Source organism: Macaca nemestrina, chromosome 3 (assembly GCF_043159975.1).
Source record: "Macaca nemestrina isolate mMacNem1 chromosome 3, mMacNem.hap1, whole genome shotgun sequence".
Lineage (NCBI taxonomy): Eukaryota > Metazoa > Chordata > Mammalia > Primates > Cercopithecidae > Macaca > Macaca nemestrina.
Genome location: NC_092127.1, coordinates 155355748 through 155376985, shown reverse-complemented (window position 1 = coordinate 155376985; position 21238 = coordinate 155355748). Strand labels below are relative to the sequence as shown.

At 36.1% G+C, this 21238-nt stretch overlaps 1 protein-coding gene across 1 annotated transcript in view; it reads left to right on the top strand.

Annotated features, from left to right (window-relative positions):
- Positions 1-21238, top strand: part of LOC105487707 (solute carrier family 30 member 9) — a 105748-nt gene that overhangs the window by 73614 nt on the left and 10896 nt on the right. The window contains exons 10-16 of the mRNA XM_011751251.2: positions 3452-3507; positions 6261-6396; positions 8558-8597; positions 9788-9859; positions 10322-10429; positions 13956-14121; positions 20610-20739. Of these exons, the coding sequence (XP_011749553.1) occupies positions 3452-3507; positions 6261-6396; positions 8558-8597; positions 9788-9859; positions 10322-10429; positions 13956-14121; positions 20610-20739 (708 nt within the window). The remainder of the gene's footprint in view (positions 1-3451; positions 3508-6260; positions 6397-8557; positions 8598-9787; positions 9860-10321; positions 10430-13955; positions 14122-20609; positions 20740-21238) is intronic.

Here is a 21238-nt window from a genome sequence, read left to right as displayed (position 1 = left end):
TCCTCACATTGCAAAACCACTCATGCCTTCCTAACAGTCCCCCAAAGTCTTAACTCATTTCAGCATTAACTCAAAAGTCCATCCAAAGTGTCATCCAAGACAAGGCAAGTCCCTTCTGCCTATGAACCTGTAAAATCAAAAGCAGGTTAGTTACTTCCTGGATACAATGAGGGTACAGGCATTGGGTAAATAATAGCCATTCCAAAAGGGAGACATTGGCCAAAACAAAGGGGCTACAGGCCCCATGCAAGTCCAAAATCCAGAGGGGCAGTCAATTCTTAAAGCTCCAAAATGATCTCCTTTGACTCCATGTCTCACCTCCAAGTCATGCTGATGCAAAAGATGGGCTCCTACAGCCTTGGGCAGCTCCACCTCTGTAGCTTTGCAGATGTAGCCGCCTCATGGCTGCTTTCAGGGGCTGGCATTGAGTGTCTGTGGCTTTTCCAGGTGGACTGTGCAAGCTGTCAGTGGATCTATCATTCTGGGGTATGGAGGGCAGTGGCCCTCTGCTCACAGCTCCGCTAGGTGGTTCCCCAATAGGGATTCTGTGTGGGGGCTCTGACCCCACATTTCTCTTAAGCACTGCCCTAGCAGAGGTTGTCCATGAGAGTCCCGCCCTTGCAGCAAACTTCTGCCTGGGCATCCAGGTGTTTCCCATGAATCCTCTGAGATTTCCAAACCTCAATTCTTGACTTCTGTGCACCCACAGGCCCAACACCACGTCGAAGCTGCCATGGCTTGGGGCTTCCACCTTCTGAAGCAATAGCTGGAGCTATACCTTGACCCCTTTTAGTCACAGCTGGAGCAGCTGGGATGCAAGGCACTAAGTTCCCAGACTGCACACAGCAGAGGGACCCTAGGCCCAGCCCACAAAACCACTTTTTCTTCCTAAACCTCCAGGCCTGTGATTCAAAGGGCTGCCACAAAGGTCTCTGACATGTCCTAGAGACATTTTCCCCCTTTTCTTGGTGATTAACATTCAGCTCCTCATTACTTATGCAAATTTCTGCAGCTGGCTTGAATTTCTCCTTAGAAAATGGGATTTTCTTTTCTATCGAATTGTAAGGCTGCAAATTTTTGAAACTTTTATGCTGTTTCCATTTTAAAAGTAAATGCCTGGGCTGGGCACGGTGGCTCATGCCTGTAATCCCAGCACTTTGGGAGGCTAAGGTGGGTGGATCACGAGGTGAAGAAATCGAGACCATCCTGGCCAACATGGTGAAACCCCGTCTCTACTAAAAATACAAAAATTAGCTGGGCATAGTGGTGCTTGCCTATATTCCCAGCTACTTGGGAGTCTGAGGCAGGGTAATCGCTTGAACCTGGGAGGCAGAGGTTGTAGTAAGCCAAGATCGTGCCACTGCACTCCAGCCTGGCAACAGTAAGACTTTGCCTCAAAAAAAAACAAAACAAAACAAAACAAAAAACAAAAAAACGGAATTCCTTTAATAGCATACAAATCACCTCTTGAATGCTTTGCTACTCAGAAATTTCTCCCACTAGACACTCTAAAGCATCTCTCTCAAGTTCAAAGTTCCACAAATCTCTAGGGCAGGGGCAAAATGCTACCAGTCTCTTTGCTTGAAACATAACAAGAGTCACCTTTGCTGCAGTTTCCAACAAGTTCCTCATTTCCATCTGAGACCACCTCAGCCTAGACTTTATTGTCCATATCGCTGTCAGCATTTTGGGCAAAGCCATTCAACAAGTCTCTAGGAAATTCCAAACTTTCTCACGTTTTCCTATCTTTTTCTGAACCCTCCAAACTGTTCTAACCCCTGCCTGTTACCCAGTTCCAAAGTTGCTTCCACATTTTCGGGTATATAGAGCAGCACCCCACTCTGCTGGTACCAGTTTACTGTATTATTCTGTTTTCATGTTGCTGATAAAGACATACCCAAGACTGGGCAATTTACAAAAAAAAAAAAGAGGTTTAATGGACTTACAATTTCACATGGCTAGGGAAGCCTCACAATCATGGCAGAAGGTGAAATGCACGTACATGTGGTGGCAAAACAAGAGAAGAGAGCTTGTGCAAGGAAACTCCTCTTTTTAAAACCATCAGATCTCATAAGACGTATTCACTAGCACAAGAACAGCAAGGGAAAGACCTGCCCCCATGATTCAGTTACCTCCCACCAGGTCCCACAACATGTGGGAATTCAAGATGAGATTTGGGTGGGGACACAGCCAAACCATAACAGGGTGTAAGGGAGTTATATCTTCCTTTCAATTTACTCTCATTCTCCTAGTTTAATTCCCTGAAAAATCATGTATATTTTAGGTGGTTTGCTCCCTTTTCCCATGGAATCCAGTGGTAAAAGCTTATAATATTCTGTGTATTTAGGATAGGGTTTCCAATATTAAGACCTAAAAATATATTTGTATTAATATTTTCAAGCTTGTTTAATCTCTATTTTTTATTAGAAAAAATGTTTCTATTAAATTTCTTGGAGCCTAAGGGAAACGTCATCTATGAAGAAGTCATTATCTAGATTTACTTATCTGATTATTTGATATGATGCTGAAAAAAGGAAAAGCCTTAGATTAATCTACTAAAATTACATAGGGAATTTACTCAGAGGCTTTGTATTTCCATCAAATTTGAATGGAAAGAACTTAATAGGGACAAGCATAATGCTATTGAGAAGTTCCAGTGGATAACTCTTTAACAAAGGACAAAACTTTAAAAATCACCTAAGTGGAAATGAGAAAGAAGGAAGAAATGATGAAGGCAAGTGAGACAGAGGAGAGCAAGTAAGAAAGGAAGGAAATAAAAGAATGTGATATATAATTCCTGTGCGTGGTTTTGCAGCTTTAATAGAAATGTATGTTCCCATATACAATATGTATAGTTTAAAGTTTTTATCTTTTACTTGTACAGCTATGCAAGTTATTCTTCCTGTAAAAAGTCAAATATTACAGACTACCTTAATTTTTGCCTCTCTTCAGAGATATAAACATAGTTACATGCTTATTCTTTTTAACCTTTTCTGCGCTTTACATTATATGTAGTTTATAAAAACTACAAAGCGTAAGTTCTGTACTGTATATACTGTTCCTAACTAGCTTTTTTCTCTTCTTCCACTTAATGGTATGTCTAGGAGCTTTATCCGTGTCAGTATAGAAAGCTCTACTCTAACCCTATTTTTTTAACCTACTGTAGAAGTAATATATGGTTTATCATTTATTTTGTCATTCCCAATTAATGGATTTTTTTTAGGTTGCTTTCATGTTTCTCATCTTTATAAACAATGGTGTTTTGAACCCCTTTGAGTTCATCTTTATTTTTCTAAGGTAAGTACTAGAAACCAGAATTGCTGGGCCATTGGACATGCATATGTTGAGTGTTTCTTTGTCACTGTCAGCCTGCACCCTCCACATTGGCTTTACCATATTATACTCTCCATCTTGCTAATGATTATTCACCTTTTTTTCTTCTTCTTCGTAGGGTTTACTAGCATTGGGCATCCGTAAGTCTGTTCAAACACCAGATCCTTCTCATCCGTAAGGACATTGCCTTATTTTGTTTTTGTTTGTTTTGTCAGTAAGTCATTGAAATAACTAAATTTCAGAAATCTCCTGCCATTTATGTACCTGCAGTTTGTTAAAGAGTTGGTCCTTTCTTCCACTGTAGTATCTAAAATGCAGAACTTACCACTGTGTCAAAGTAAATTCAAGGTATAATTTCAAAATGGAGTTTAAGTTATTTTTATGCTTTGTAGCACAGCATGGAGATCTTGTTTTCTCCATATTTGATAATAATAAAGCACATATTTTGATCTTAGAGTTCTGTTTTATTTTGGTCCAAGGAAACATATATTCTAGATTTAGACTCATAGGCTGCCCAATCTAAAATTTTGATGGTAACTTCTATTATATACACACTTATTTTAATCTTCCTGTTGTGATTTGGAAATAGTATTTTGTTAATATATCAGAATTATTTATTTGTAAAGTGAGTATACTTTTTAGAATGTATTATTTTGAATCATAGCCATTATTTGATACAGAGATTTTTTTCTGTTGCTTCTGTTAACATAACCATCTAAACGCTTTTGAATTCCACAAGCATCATTTTAAGACTAGCTTCAGTAATATAATTTGATAAATCTTAAGGCCAAAAATGCACTTTTATTTCTGTAAAGGAGTCTACCTCTGTTCTTTAGAAATGCCTTTCTTTTCTTGAAAGCAATACTACTGTTTTCCTATAAATAATATATTTGTATGTTTTGTAACTGTCAATAAGCTAGTATAGAGAATAGCTTTCTAGTGTGTTAATTACACATCATTACAGTATTTTAGCATCTTAAGAAAAAATTTTTTTTCTTGGCAAGTTTTATATACAAAAGATTTAAAAACAGAAGGTACAAATTTTACATTTTTGGTTATAAAGATTTCTTCTCTAGGTATTTTTATAGTCTACTTTAGTGCTACCCAACAGAATTTTCTGCAATGATGAAAATATTTTATATCTGTCCAGTATGGTAGTAGCTGACTACATGTAACTATTGAGCACATGAAATGTGGCCAGTACAACTGAAGAACTAAATTTTAAACTATATTTAGTTTTAATTTATTTAAATTTAAATTGCCACATGTGGCTTGTGACTCATCATATTGGACAGTTTAGATCTACATAATTAAAATTTTCAATAAAAAGTTAATAATTCCTTGAAATCACCTAAAGTGTAAGTAATACCATTTATTTTAGATCTTAATTTACTTTAATATATTCTATATTACTTTGGGAGGAAACTTTAGAAGAAAGTAAATTTTTCTGAGTGAGCTGATTGTCACATTGTCACATCTATAAACTGGGAATTACCCATGGCAGGATTACATCTTTGCGAAAAGGAATTCCAAGAGCAGTTTGATTAAGAATTCTCGTTTAAAGCTGGGTGCAGTGGCTCACGCCTGTAATCCCAGCACTTTGGGAGGCTGAGGCAAGTGGATTACCTAAGGTCGGGAGTTCGAGACCGGCCTGACCAACATAGAGAATACCCCATCTCTATTAAAAATACGAAAAATTAGCTGGGCGTGGTGGCACATGCCTGTAATTCCAGCTACTCAGAAGGCTGAGGCAGGAGAGTTGCTTGAACCCAGGAGACGGAGGTTGCAGTGAGCCAAGATCGCGCCATTGCACTCCAGCCTATGCAACAAGAGTAAAACTCTGTTTCCAAAAAAAAAAAAAAAAAGGCGGGCACAGTGGCCCATGCTTGTAATCCCAGCACTTTGGGAGGCCAAGGTGGGCAGATCACTTGAGGTTGGGAGTTCGAGACCAGCCTGACCAACATGGAGAAGCCCCGTCTCTACTAAAAATACAAAATTAGCTGGGCGTGGTGGCGCATACCTATAATCCCAGCTACTTGGGAGACTGAGGTGGGAGAATCACGGAGGTTGCAGTGAGCCAAGATCACGCCATTGCACTCCCGCCTGGGCAACAAGAGTGAAACTCCATCTCAAAAAAAAAAAAGAATTCTTGTTTAAATTTGTATTTCTCAGAAGAGTCCCACTCAGTTTGGGTTTGGGACTAAATTTTCCAGGAAATATTTTTATTAATGAGTGATTCTTTTCCTCCTCTAGTATGTTATTAATATCTTTTTGAACACCTTTAATACTAAGTATTGTGTCAGAACTTAAAATAATGCAAAATAATATACATATTGATAAAGCATGCTTGAAAAGTAATTGAGATTTTAACACCATGAAAACACCCAGAAAGCTGAAGATCTTAGTTCTAGTAATAGTTGAAAGTTGCTGTGTGCTAACCCGTTCAGAACCAGCAATAAATTATGTGTTATAAACTTCTGTATCCAGCATCAAGTTACAGGTAATATAAATCATAGACTGGCTGCACAAAAAGATGGAAATATTCAATTAGAAGCTGCATTACAGGGAAATTTAAATGTTACCCTGTTCATTAAACATCTGAATGCATTTTTTAAAAGATTAATTTTACCAGGATCTGTGGTACACAATAGTAAAGTAGCTCTCTAAATCAAAATAGGCTATTTGGAAAAGAGATCAGAAAAAGGCTGAATTAGATGGTATTCACTTTGTTTTTAGGTATTTTCAAATATCTTACAGGTTTTTTCCACTTTCCATATTGCTTTTCAAGTTTGGCACTTAACATCTCACTTAAATATAAAATGATAACATCTTGATATTCTTAGTCTTTTTCATTGACCTATTAAGGTCAATATTTTAAAAGAAACCATTTGTATTTCTTGTGAACTATTTTCTTTTCTATTTTTCAGGTATGGATTTTCAAATATGCGCTATATTTCTTCGCTAATTAGTGGTGTTGGTATTTTCATGATGGGTGCGGGACTATCTTGGTACCATGGAGTCATGGGATTGCTTCATCCTCAACCAATAGAATCCCTTCTATGGGTAATCCTCTTTCTTTCTCCTCAGTTTGATGTCTTTATGACTTAGTGATTGTGTACAGTAGAAGGCCTTTGTTATATTGGTGTTAAAGAAGGGGAATGACATATACCTTCTTGACTGTGTAATATAGGGTTATGTATCTGTAGTTTATTTTTTAGAACGTGACTGGACATAACCTCTAAATCCATAAGATTCAATGATGTTGAACAAGATCTCTGTAGGTACCGATTATCAAGCCCTGCTCCTTGGTTAAAATCTTGGGCAGTTCCATTAATTTGTGCAGTTACTGTCGAAGAACAAGAAAACCTCTGTTCACTTTTGGTCCCAAGAATAATCTCATTTCAGTAATTAAAATATCCAGACCCATGTAATAGTCATAAGTTGGAACTATATTTAAAGTTAGTTTCTGTTTTCCCTCATCCTGGGCTTCCTTCAGGTAGGAAGCCTGCACTGGGGGAATGGGAGGATAGCAGGGTGATCACCCGTGTGATCCACTCTAGGGCTTCTGCTCCTCTCTCCTATTCCCTAGGCAGTGTTGCAGGTTGGGATAGGGGATGAAAACATACTACTTTACTAACTACAATGTTATTTTGCATTGGTTTCCTCTGGCCTTTGTAGATGTTTAAAGCTGTCTTTTTTTTTTTTTTTCTTGGGCACTTCTTGGAGATTACCCTGCTTGGCTGCTCTGGCTATGGCTGCCCAAACTGGTCACATAGCATACCCTCTCAGCTTCTGCATCTCATGGTGTGGTTCCAGACAGTGCTGAAGTGGTCTTGCATTTGGAAAGAATGCCCTTTGAGCAGTAGATCTCCTTATGAAAGACTCCTAGGGACCTGTGTGTTAAAACAGACATGTTTAACACACTTTCTGTGGGAGTGCAGGTTTTTTCTCAAGCCCAGTGATCTACTCTGCTGGTACAGCCAGTATCAGTTAGTAGGCTTGCATATGGATGTATCACTCAGGTATGCATCAGACAGTTTGCTGTGATATCCGATATCCAGGTACACACATCAACAGCTTTCACCAAAGAAATCTTTCCATTTTTGGCCTCCTCAATTTCAGCTTTTCTCATGTGGTCTAGAGGATGCGGACTAGAATGTAGTCTAGTGGGTAAAGGCCCCAGGTTTGGGCTACCTTCTGTTCAAGGCCTGAATAGATGGTGTAACACCTCCTTTTGGATTGCGGGGATACTTGTACCTATTTTCTTCTCTATTTTGGGTTACAGTCAGAACTAGACAGAATCACTCTGTCTAGTTTTTTAACATATTGTTATATCATGCAAATCTGCTTAATAACAAGCCCATTAAACTAGAGTTATTTGTTATTCTCTAGTTTTCTATAGTTTTAATTGACTAGTTTCTTACCATAATACATTTCATATAATTAAAAGAAACAAATGTATCTCCTCCATCCTGAAAAGATTTGGCCACTTTATGGGTACTTCTTTGTCCTAGCATTCTTCTAATTTGTTCAGCATCACTTTATAGAGGCAAAGCAGTCTCTGGAGTTAGAGATTAGGTAATTAGTTAAATTTTCAGTTGTGTATAAGTTTTAAAACTTTTAAAAGCTCTTGTGCCTTTCAGTAACTAAATAGATTTCCATTAGACTATGGCCCTTTTAAAAATAGTGTTGGACTAGGTGCAAAGTTTTCAGATCTCTATTTTAGGAAAGCCTAGGGTTCTAAACATTTTGAAAATTCTGTAGATGTTTGGTTTGAATTTCATTAAAATAAAAAGTATGTGTTGCTAGGTTAACTTTTTTTTTTTTTTAAACACCCCAGACTAAAGCTTTTCTTACCATCTTTAATTGAAGAGTGTCCTGGGATTGCAGGGAATGTGGTGTTACCAAAAAAACAAAAATTGGTTACTGTTTGTTACTATTTACCTTTCTGAATCAGGATTTTCTTGGTGTTAGGCATCCAAGCAAAATCTAGAAGTTACTTGAGTTTGGGTGTGGATCTTACTGTATCTGGTGTCTAGAACCTCTGATATCAAATATTTGAGTTCATATCTCATTGTCCTCCTCATTTGAGTTGTTTCCCATTAGTAACCTTATTGTCTGGCTTAGATTTGAATTCATGTTTTTGTTTATTACAGAATTTATATATGAACAATTGTGATTGGAAGTACTTAATTTATGCTTTGTTTTAATATTTCTTTTCTAGGCATATTGTATTTTAGCAGGATCATTAGTATCTGAAGGAGGTATGTACTGTCACAAAGTATGTCTCTATTCTTAATATAGTAATATGTATTCAGCTGTTCATATTATAGTTTGCTAAGTTCTGTTGATTAAAGAAAAGTAAGTGTGGGAATAGTCATCTAAGCTTTCTCTACTTTTAGGGAGTAAAGTCTTTGTATGATGTACTGTGGTTGTTTCTATAATGGATAGATGTGGGGGTGTGTGTAAGTGCGCCCTGCCATGGGATGGCATCCTTGCCAGGGCTCGTTTCTTCTTGTGTCCTGAGCTGCTAGGATAGGCTCAAGTAGGTGACAGTCAGATAGATGCAGGACAATAACTGATGTGGCATGAAAGTGCTTAGCAAGCCCACCATATTTGTGGTTATTTTTAAACTATGTGGTGGTAAGAGGTGTTCCTTACAATTTTCACTTTGTAAACGTTATTCCTTGATTGAACCCAATACCACTGCTATTGCCGTTACTTGCTGATTCACTAAAAATTGGATAAATAATTATTTTATTTATTTTAAAGGGAAAGTATGTTTCGTTTTTGAGTATCATAATACTCAAAACATTTGAAAGCGAGTATAAAAAGCATAACTAAACTGAACTTTAAAAATTAGCACTTAATAGTGTTCATCAGAAGAAGCCAGGCTCTTGTGATACAAATATTTCAGCGTTTTTGAAATATACCTCTATAGCAGTATGATGACAGAGAACTGCTAATATCAGTATAAAACTGCCTGATTCACTGCTGTGCTCATGTTTACTTCAAAACATTGTAACTTTCTGTGTATGATGTTCCCTTCATCTATTTTTAAAATTAAGATTATTTTTTATTGACAGATCCTAACTGTATATGTTTATGGGGCCTCTCATCTTTGAAAGTCTGTAAAATGGTTATAACACCACCTGTCTCAAAAGATTGGGAGGCTCAAAAATGATTGTGGTTAGTGTGGTGCTGCCAAATAGCAGCTCTTCAATAAACTAAAGCTGTTGTTATTAGTAATTGTATTTAATTATTATGGTTTAGAATTATGGGGTTCATTATATTATAATGATTAATTGATAACAACTAATTAACATATAACTTTTCCTTATTGCCATCCCTAGTTTTAAAATGTTGTGCTTATTTGTTTATCTTTTGAGATGCCATCTTTAAAGTTTGGAGGCATGAAGTTTCTGTCTTGCTGATATGAATGCTTTTCTTTTAGCAACACTTCTTGTTGCTGTAAATGAACTTCGTAGGAATGCTCGGGCCAAAGGAATGACATTTTACAAGTATGGTATGTATTTTAGAAAGCAGGTGTTTGTTTCCCCTCCCTTATTTGCTTAAAATTACTTAGTACTGTTATTGCTTTGTTCCTAATAGATATGTACAAAATATATCTAAATATCATCCCTATGTGGCTCCTACATATCTTTCAGCCCTTATTAAAAAGAAAAGTAGTGTAGAAATTTGAACATGGATACTTTATATTTGGATTTGACTTAAGTGAACTAAGGTATTTCTTTATATGGTTATATAACTTGAGAAAGTAATTTAACTTTATGTATCAGTTATTGTTGACATTTAAGCCAAGAAATTATGTTTGCATTGAACAAGGTTTTTAAAATCATAATCTCTCATACACTTTTATCTTAATTTATGTCTTGATTTTAAATGGATACTTATTAAAATGTTACCTGGTAGTATCAAGTTAAAATTTTAGAAATTTATTTTTCTTGTCTCTTCCCCAATGACTAAGTAATGGAAAGTCGTGATCCTAGTACAAATGTGATATTATTGGAGGATACTGCTGCAGTCTTGGGAGTTATAATAGCAGCCACTTGCATGGGCCTTACTTCTATAACAGGTAAACATTTCTTAAATTACGGGTGATTTGTCCTACCTAAATAATTCTCGAATATGTGGGAATTTTCTCTTATATCATTGAATAATATTAAACCAATAAATTGTTAAATATTAATTCCATACTAATCATTGACTTGTATAAGATTTGGTCAGCAGAAGTATTCAGGTTTATTTGAATTAAAAATGTCTCTAAATTAGAAATAAGGCTATTTGTAGAGGATTTCTGTAATGCTGTAAGTCTTTCTAGCTGTGACTTTAAAAATTGTGCAATCACTGTGAACTTTTTATTTACCTATAAAAGTGTGGATAATATTTGCCTTGGTAACCTCATAGGTTTATTAAGAAAAGATAAGTTTTAATGAACTCTAAAGTTCCAAACAAATATACATAGATCCTAAAATAACATTGTTTTGTTCAACTTGATTTTGTTATAACGTTGTTGCGAAAAATAACAATTCCTAACTGGGGCCACCATCTCTGTGGAGTTTGCTCATTCTCCCTTTACCTGCGTGGTAAAGGCACTCTGACTACCTCCCACATCACAATGCTGTGCATGGTCAGTGAATTGGGGTGTCTAAATAGTCCCATTCTGAGTGAGTGTGGGGGTGTGTTTAAGTGTGGCCTGCCATGGGATGGCATCCTGGCCAGGTCTGGTTCCTTCTTGTGTCCTGAGCTGCTAGGATAGGCTCAAGTGGGTGATAATCAGACAGATACAGGACAATAACTGATGTATGAAAGCGCTCAGCAAGCCCACATGTTTGTGGTTGTTTATTTTTGAATTATGTGGTGGTAATAGGTGTTCCTTACAATTTTCACTTTGCAAACTTTATTCTTTGATTTAACCCACCACGACCACTATTGCCGATACTCACTGATTCACCAAAAATTGGGTAAATACTTATTTTACATAGTTTTCATTAATTTTTAAAAATGTACGTATAGCCCACATTTATTTTGGTGTTCAATATTAGACATGTTTTGGGTCTTAGAAGTTGAGTGATGTTTTTGTGACCAGAAATATGCCATAGGAACTTAACTCTTTTTTTTTTTTTTTGAGACGGAATTTTGCTCTTGTTGCCCAGGCTGGAGTGCAATGGCGCAATCTCGGCTCACTGCAACCTCCACCTCCCAGGTTGAAGCGATTCTCCTGCCTCAGCCTCCTGAGTAGCTAGGATTACAGGCATGCGCCACCACACCCAGCTAGTTTTGTATTTTTAGTAGAGACGGGTTTTCTCCATATTGGTCAGGCTGATCTGAAACTCCCGACCTCGGGTGATCCTCCCACCTTGGCCTTCCAAAGTGTTGGGATTACAGGCGTGAGCCACTGCACCCCACCAGACCTTAACTGTTGTTTATATTGGTTAGTTTATGGTAAAATTGGTTTTGTTATATGTTGTTCCCTATAAAGTCGCAGTTCTAAGAAACTATTGACAACATAAATGAAGACTCACCATATATTGTGGCTCTTGTTCATTTGTCTTTTTCTACCCTTAATGCCAATAATAACTACTGTTGCCTTCCTATTTCTTTAAGTTGGTTCTGTCCTCATTTTGGTAGCTAATTAAGTGTTTTGAGGGCCAATACAGTACAGGTAAATGAAAAGACAGAAATTCTATTTTATTTTTATTTTCTAAAACAAAGAACCATTTAGCATGAAAAGACTCAATTTATGAAGTTGGAATTCTCTTGGAAAGGAACGTCTTCCATTCTTCTCTATTTGTCCTTACATATTTAAAATAATTTTAAGTGACAAGCTTCCACAATTCTGCAGGGTTTCTTCAAATAGTCTGAAATATGAATACTTCTTTCTCATTCTGAGTGTGCATTTTAAGACCAAACCAGCATTCTCTGATGTTTATTGTGATCCAAAATATTTGTAAAAGTGTTGATTGTTTTTCTGGTTGACCATTTAGTTTTAGACTGTTTTTGAACATAAATTACGAGCGAAATTTTAGGCTTGAGGAAAGTGTGACTTGATGCAGAAGTCAACTTTGAATAATTTATTTTCTTTTACATAACAGAAACCAATCAGATCAAACTTACAAAACTATGTAATGTATTTTACATGAATTAAATTTTTCTTAATTAGCTAATTTATTCAAATTAAATTAAATAACATGCCAAGAAATAAAAGTTTTCTTTAAAAAGGTACTTTCTTTCAGCTAATATTCCTGTGATTTCTGTAAGAGTACATGAATGTATATATTTTAATAAAAATAACTTTACATTTGGATTTCTAAAGAGCAGTATTTGATTTCGAACTCTATAATTACAAAACTTCTAATGGATAATGTTTTACAAGTGGATCATTTTTAACAGTATGGATAAACGAGTTTGCTTTTTAGTGTTATAGCTTAGCAAAATATATGTTTTGTCAAGCATTAAAAGAGTTAAATATATTGATGACATTTCATCTTTGGAATAAAAAGACTTGTCATAAAAGCCATGTGTAAAATTTATTATAAAGATTTAAAATGTATTTATTTATAAAGATTTTAAATGTGTCTATTATATAAATATTACTTATACATTCATAGATGATAAATCAGCCTTTCTCATTGGTTCTGGGAGAGAAGCCCTGACAACCTAAGGCAAATATTAGAATCAGAATCACCTACAGGGCTTGGGGAAACACAGAATGCTGAAACCCACATCCAGAATTTTTTATTCAGAGGCCTGAAATGAGGTCTGAGAATCTGCTTTTCTACCAAGTTTTCAAGTGATGCTGCTGGTCCAGGAACCACACTTTGAGAAGTACCACATTGAGGCACCTACGGCATATAATGAATTAAGTTCTCTCCTTTGTATCTAGAATGATACTAGCTATATATCATCCTTGGTTGGATGAGAAGAGAGTCACCCATATTATTTTCTGTAGGGCTTAATTCTCTTACAGAACATTAGTAGGAAGACGACACAGAAAATGGTTTCTTTCAGCTTTTGATTTTACTGTTATTTTGTCTGTGGTGTAGGAAAAGTGCTACTGATATATCTAAAAGAAATGACCCCGTCTCTACTAAAAATACAAGAAAATTAGCCGGGCGAGGTGGGGGGCACCTGTAGTCCCAGCTACTCGGGAGGCTGAGGCAGGAGAATGGCGTGAACCCAGGGGGGCGGAGCTTGCAGTGAGCCGAGATCGCGCCACTGCACTCCAGCCTGGGGCACAGAGCAAGACTCCGTCTCAAAAAAAAAAAAAAAAAAAAAAAAAGAAATGGACTCTTCATTATGTCATTTTTTTGTATTGGTGTCTGTGTGCTCAGAAACTTCACATATGTAATGACAGGTACAAGTAGATCTTAATTATGTCACATAATGCTCTTATGGAAGCAAGTTGTAGCATCCTCATTTTGTAGTATATTAAAATATATTAAAACTATTAGGAGTCATTAAAGGAAGTAATTAAAGAAATTAGGAATAAATTTCAAGTGCCTTGATTTCTGGTTCTGGTTCTTTGCTCTCTATAAAGTTCACTGAAATAATAGAAAATGTTAATTTACTGATTTTTTTTGTGTGTGTGCTTTATTTAGGCAATCCACTGTATGACAGCCTAGGTTCTTTGGGTGTGGGCACCTTATTAGGTGTGGTCTCAGCATTCCTCATCTACACTAACACAGAAGCACTCTTAGGGCGGTCCATCCAGCCAGAACAAGTACAACGGCTCACTGAACTCCTGGAGAATGACCCATCAGTAAGGTCAGCCTTATTCCAGTAATCCTGTTAAGGCTTACAAAAACATGTTTAAAAACAGAAATGCTTCATTTGTAAATACTTCCAGAGGAAGTTTTGGATTCCTGGTCTTCAGAACTTTTTAGTCTGTAACTTTTCAGAATTATAATCCTGGAAGGAAAAAGGAATACACTTAGGAAACTCCTTGTAAGTTTCCTTTTAAATTTTCTATACTTCTAATTTTTAGAATAAGGAACAGTAAGTTGATATTATGAGAATAGAAGTTTGCAAAGTAGTTGTCTTCTTTTTTTATTTATTTTTTTATTATTATACTTTAAGTTCTAGGGTACATGTGCACATCGTGCAGGTTTGTTACATACGTATACATGTTCCATGTTGGTGTGCTGCACCCATTAACTCGTCGTTTACATTAGGTATATCCCCCAATGCCATCCCTCTCGCCCGACCCCACGACAGGCCCCAGTGTGTCATGTTCCCCTTCCTATGTCCAAGTGTTCTCATTGTTCAATTCCCACTTATGAGTGAGAACATGCGGTGTTTGGTTTTCTGTCCTCAGATAGTTTGCTGAGAATGATGGTTTCCAGCTTCATCCACATCCCTACATAGGACATGAACTCATCCTTTTTTATGGCTGCATAGTATTCCACGGTATATATGCGCCACATTTTCTTAATCCAGTCTATCATTGATGGACATGTGGGTTGGTTCCAAATCTTTGCTATTGTGAATAGTGCCACAGTAAACATATGTGTGCATGTGTCTTTATAGCAGCATGACTTATAATCCTTTGGGTATATACCCCATAATGGGATGGCTGGGTCAAATGGTATTTCTAGTTTTAGATCCTTCAGGAATCGCCACACTGTCTTCCACAATGGTTGAACTAGTTTATAGTCCCACCAACAGTGTAAAAGTGTTCCTATTTCTCCACATCTTCTCCAGCACCTGTTGTTTCCTGACTTTTTAATGATTGCCATTCTAACTGGTGTGAGATGGTATCTCATTGTGGTTTTGATTTGCATTTCTCTGATGGCAAGTGATGATGAGCATTTTTTCATGTGTCTGTTGGCTGCATAAATGTCTTCTTTTGAGAAGTGTCTGTTCATATCCTTTGCCCACTTTTTGATGGAGTTGTTTGTTTTTTTTCTTGTAAATTTGTTTGAGTTCTTTGTAGATTCTGGATATTAGCCCTTTGTCAGATGAGTAGATTGCAAAAATTTTCTCCCATTCTGTAGGTTGCCTGTTCACTGATGGTAGTTTCTTTTGCTGTGCAGAAGCTCTTTAGTTTAATTAGATCCCATTTGTCAATTTTGGCTTTTGTTGCCGTTGCTTTTGGTGTTTTAGACATGAAGTCCTTGCCCATGCCTATGTCCTGAATGTATTGCTTAGGTTTTCTAGGGTTTTTATGGTATTAGGTCTAACATTTAAGTCTTTAATCCATCTTGAATTAATTTTTGTATAAGGTGTAAGGAAGGGATCTAGTTTCAGCTTTCTACATATGGCTTGCCAGTTTTCCCGGCACCATTTATTAAATAGGGAATCCTTTCCCCATTTCTTGTTTTTGTCAGGTTTTTCAAAGATCAGATGTTTGTAGATGTGTGGTATTATTTCTGAGGTCTCTGTTCTGTTCCATTGGTCTATATCTCTGTTTTGGTACCAGTACCATGTTGTTTTGATTACTGTAGCCTTGTAGTATAGTTTCAAGTCAGATAGCGTGATGCCTCCAGCTTTGTTCTTTTGGCTTAGGATTGTCTTGGCAATGTGGGCTCTTTTTTGGTTCCATATGAACTTTAGTTTTTTCCAATTGTTAAGAAAGTCATTGGTAGCTTGATGGGATGGCATTGAATCTGTAAAGTAGTTGTCTTCTTAATGTGGAAATACTTAATATGGAACCTGTAGAGTTGCCTTATATTTGCATTGCAATTACAAATTTAAAAAGATTTTTGTTCATTGAAAAATGATTACCAAATTAAATATAATTTATATTTATTTTGAAAATAGACTTTGTTTTAACTTATTTTTAAATATTTTTCTCATAATCTTTATCTTTTAAATTTTTAAAACTAAAGATTGGAGACTTAGGAGATAATCAGAAGAAGAGATATAGAATTCTAATAGTGCTTTTCAGTGAAATTCCAGCAGCATTGCGGTTTTATAATGAAATGAAAGAACAAACCTTTAAAAACCCAATTTTCTACTAACTTGTTATATATTTTTTCAAACTTTAAAATAAGATTTTTTTGTGTATTATACTTGAAATCTTTAAATCTTTTAAAAATGACATGTGTATCTGAATTAGTAAAACATATTAATGATTACTAGATTTATATTCTATGCCCTATATGTTTAATCTAGAAAAGTAACTATCTCATTGGAACAAGATTAGAAATTGAGAGATGGGCACAGTGGCACACGCCTATAGTTCCAGTTACTTGGGAGGCTGAGGCAGGAGGATCACTTGAGGCCAAGAGTTTGAGGCTAGTGTGCAATGATCATGTCTGTGAATAGCCACTTACCGCACTATAGCCTGGGCAGCATAGCAAAACCCTGTCTCTTTAAAAAAAAAAAAAAAAAAAAACCAGATTAGAAGTTGAGCATTCTGAAAATCAGTATTAGATTTAATAACATAATGTGAGATAATCCAAATTAATATCCTTTCCTTGTGATGTTTTTGTCTCGTTTTGGTATTAAGATAATACTGGCTTCAGAGAATGAGTTGGGAAATGTTCTCTCCTATTTTTTTTGGAAGAGTTTGTGAATAATTGATGTCAGCTTCTTTAAATGGTAGAATTCAGCTATCTGGATGTGAGCTTTGCTGTGTGGGTAGTTTTTTGATTCGTAATTCTGTCTCTTGTTATTGATCTGTTCAGATTGTCTATTTCTTCTTGACTTCGTTTAAGTAGCTTGTATTCTAGGAATTTGTCTTTTGCTTCTAATTTACCTAATTTGTTGGTATACAGCCATTTATAATATTCCTTTGTAATCCATTTTATTTCTTTAGTGTTGGTACAGATGTCTCATCTTTCATTTCTGTAATTTGAATCTTCTCTTTTGTCAGTTTAGCTAAAGGTTTGTTCATTTTCTTGATCTTTCTAAAGAACCAGCTTTTGGTTTAATTGACTTTCTCTGTTGTTTTCTATTTTCTTTTTCATGAATTTCTGCTTTAATCTTTATTATTTTTTTCATCTGCTTGCTTTCGGTTTAGTTTGCTCTTTTTCCAGTTTCTTAAGGTTAAGCTTTTAATTTGATGTTTCTTCTTTTTTAAAATAGACAATTAGAGCTACAAATTTTCCTTTAAGTGTTGCTTTCTCTGCATTCCATACATTTCCGTATATTGTGCCATTTTCATTCATTTAATAGTATTTTCTTTTTTTTTTATTCTTTTCAGTTATTTAGGAAAATATGTTACTTAATTTTTACATAGTTGTGAGTTGCACAGATTTCTTTCCATTACTGGTTTATTATTTTGTTCTATTGTGGTCAAAGAACATATTTTTTATTATTTCTGTCCTTTTAAATTTACTAAGGTTTGTTTTATGGCCTTACATATAGTCTTGGATAATATTCATATGCACTTGAGAAGAATATATATTCTGCTGTTGTTGTATAGAGTGTTCTGTAGATGGTTGTTAGGTTTAATTGGTTTATAGTGACTTCAATTTCCCTAATTGTCTTGCTCTATTGTTCTATCCTTTTTTTTTTGATGGAGTTTTGTTCTTGTTGCCTAGGCTGGAGTGCAGTGGCACAATCTTGACTCACGGCAACCTCTGCCTCCCAGGTTCAAGTGATTCTCCTGCCTCACCCTCCCAAGTAGCTGGGATTACAGGTGCTTGCCACCATGCCCAGCTAATTTTTGTATTTTTAGTAGAGATGAGGTTTCACCACTGGCCATGTTGGCCAGGCTGGTCTCAAACTCCTGAGAGACGAGGTTTCATCACTGGCCATGTTGGCCAGGCTGATCTCAAACTCCTGACCTCAGGTGATCCACCCGCCTCGGCCTCCCAAAGTGCTAGGTGTGAGCACTGCGCCCGGCCTCTATCCATTATTGAAAGTATTGAAGCCTCTAGTTATTGTTGTTGTATTATCTGTTTCTCCCTTCATTTCTTCTCGGTTTTGGCATCATATATTTTGGTGTTCTGTTGTTGGTACATACATGTTTATAATTTTGCATATATTGTTTAGTAAGTAGTGTCTAAAAAAGAGCTATAAACTGAAAGACTAGCAAATTCGAAATTTTCTGGAAGAGTGAAAATCTGTGGATTCAATTATTGGAAAAAATACATTAGTAATCCAGAAAATTCATACAATTTTTTAAATAGTGTATTAGTTACCTACTGTTGTGTGACAGATTGGCCCAAAACTTAGGGTTTAAACAACATACTGTCATCTTACAGTTTCTGTGAGTCAGGAGTCAGGGCACAGCTTATCTGGGTCTTCGACTTCAGGGTTTCTCATAGACTGTAATCAAGGTGTTGACTGGAATTACAGCCATCCCCTGGGGAAGGGGCTGCTTCCAACCTTACTCACATGATTGCTGGCAAGATTTACCTCCTTGCCAAATGGGCCTCTTCAGCATGGCAGCTTGCTTAATCAAAGAGTGTAAGCTGATAAAGCAATAGAGAGTGAGTGTGAACAAGACAGAAGTCACAGATGAGTCACCTGATCTTAGAAATGACATCTTTGCCATATTTGGTAGGTATAGCCCACATTCAGGGAGAGGGGATCACAGAAGGGCTTGTGTGTAGATGCAAGGATTAATCATTGGGAACCCTCCAAACAGTTATCTGTCTGTAGTTAGTTATATGTAAGAACATAAGGAAAAAGTATATCTAAATATATTTATTAGTTGCTATTTACATACCAGCCAAATAATGAAATGTATTAATACTCTGTGAAAACTAAAGTAAAAATGATTTTTTAAAAGAATAAATATGTTCTGTGAGTTACCACGAGAGGAAATAAAAAAAAGAATAAATGATACAGCCTCTTGCGGCCAATCTGAACAAGTTTTGTTTTAACTTGAGCACGTGTAACTTTATAAATATTAAAACATTAATTCTTATTTCACCCTTGATGGTTGATTAAAATATAGCTTCTTTATATGGATAAAAAATTTTGGACTCAGTGTTTAGTAACTTGCTCAGGATCGCTCAGAAATTAGGGTCTAATGTTTTAAGAATACTTGGAGTCTTACTCAGGCTTGCTTTTCTAGTAGATCTCTATGTCCTCAGAATTCAGAGTGTTTGGTATTTCTTCTATAGCTGTACAGAAGAGATCTTACAGTGATCACTGTAGAAAGAAGAGAATTTCTCAACAGTTTCTAGGGAAGGTTGACTCCTGAGGGTTAGAGCAGGAGGAATGAAAAGTAGCTACGCTTGAGTATCTGCTTTCCTGTCTGGGAGGCAGAAGGGTATGATGCAAAGACTACTTACTGGGCTTGGATATCTGAGGAGCTGGGCTGGGGAGTCCTAGTCTGCTGTTTACTAGCTGAATTACCTTGAGCAAGTCACTTATGCCCCTCTGGGATGGTTTTATCATCTGTAAAATAAAGATGTCACCCTATCATCCACTTATGAAAGCCATTGATTAAATGTCTGCCTTATAGTTCGTACTATATTAAACATTTTATATATGTATTAGCTCATTATTCCGCACATCAGTCCCATGTGGCAGTTACTATTAACCTCATTCTAATAGAGAACTTCACAGCGTTGTATGAAGACTTTTAAAGAAGCTAGTGAACATACAATTGGTTAATGTACTCTAAAACACCATTATAAATTAAAACAAATTTTTATATGGCATTTAGGAAATTGTTAAGTGGATATATGGGGGCAAAAGCTTATGAGATAACATGATATTTTAGAAAAGTGATTTAGAGTTAATGAATATATATAGAATAATTATTATTTTTATTATTATTTTTTTGAGACAGAGTCTCACTCTGTTGCCCAGGCTGGAGTGCAGTGGCACAATCTGGGCTCACTGCAACCTCTGCCTCCCGGGTTCAAGCGATTCTCCTGCCTCAGTCTCTCTAGTAGCTGGGATTACAGGCATGCACCCCCACGCCTGGCTAATTTTTGTAGTTTTAGTAGAGACAGAGTTTGTTGGCCAGGCTGGTCTCAAACTCCTGACCTCAGGTGATCCTCCTGCCTCGGTCTCCCAAAGTGGTGGAATTACAGGCATGAGCCACTGCGCCCAGCAGAGTTAATGAATTTTTAATACACAAGCTTTATAACTCATATGTGTAAATTACCATAAAATAATACTCGTTAAGTTTGCACCTTTGTGTGATATCATGCCAAAAAAAAGTTTAATGGACAGGCCTTAGAAAATGATAGGTGGTACTTAATGGTGAATGCTCTGAAGCCGTCTTAGTCCATTCTCATAACTAGTGGGGAAAAAACCAATAATTCAAGCCTTTGTGCTATTAAAGTATGTATATATGTGTATGTATGTATAAATAAATTTGTATGCATTGTTATTGATTGCAGGGCAATTCATGATGTTAAAGCCACAGATCTGGGATTAGGTAAAGTAAGATTTAAGGCAGAAGTAGATTTTGATGGGCGAGTTGTTACAAGATCATATTTGGAAAAACAAGATTTTGACCAAATGTTACAAGTAAGTTTATCATTTTCTTACATAACTGAGAGTTAGAAAAATACTTTTAAGGTAAACAAAATGAAATTTTTTTATAGATCTTGAAGACACTTTAGCTCTCAACTTCTTAGGTTCCAAAACTTAACAGAGACCTTTATATTTACTATGGAGGGGTGCAGAGGAGACAGCAGCAGAACAAACTTACTACTAAGTGCTTGCTATGTGCATTTAATCTTTTTAAATCTAATTTACCCTCAACTACCCTGTTATTTCAACAATGAAATAACATTTTTATTTTAACATATATAGAAATTGAGACACAGAGAAATTAAGTAACTTGCCTGAAATTGTAGTGCCATAGAGATGGAGTCATATATGAATTTAAATCTGCCTGACTCCAGAATCAATTTTTTATTAAGAATAGTTTAAAAGAGAATTTATAAAAGAGAATATAATGAACAGCACAGATGTTACCACTTGCCCCTGTCAAATCTTAACATTTTGCTTGCAGTGTGTTTGC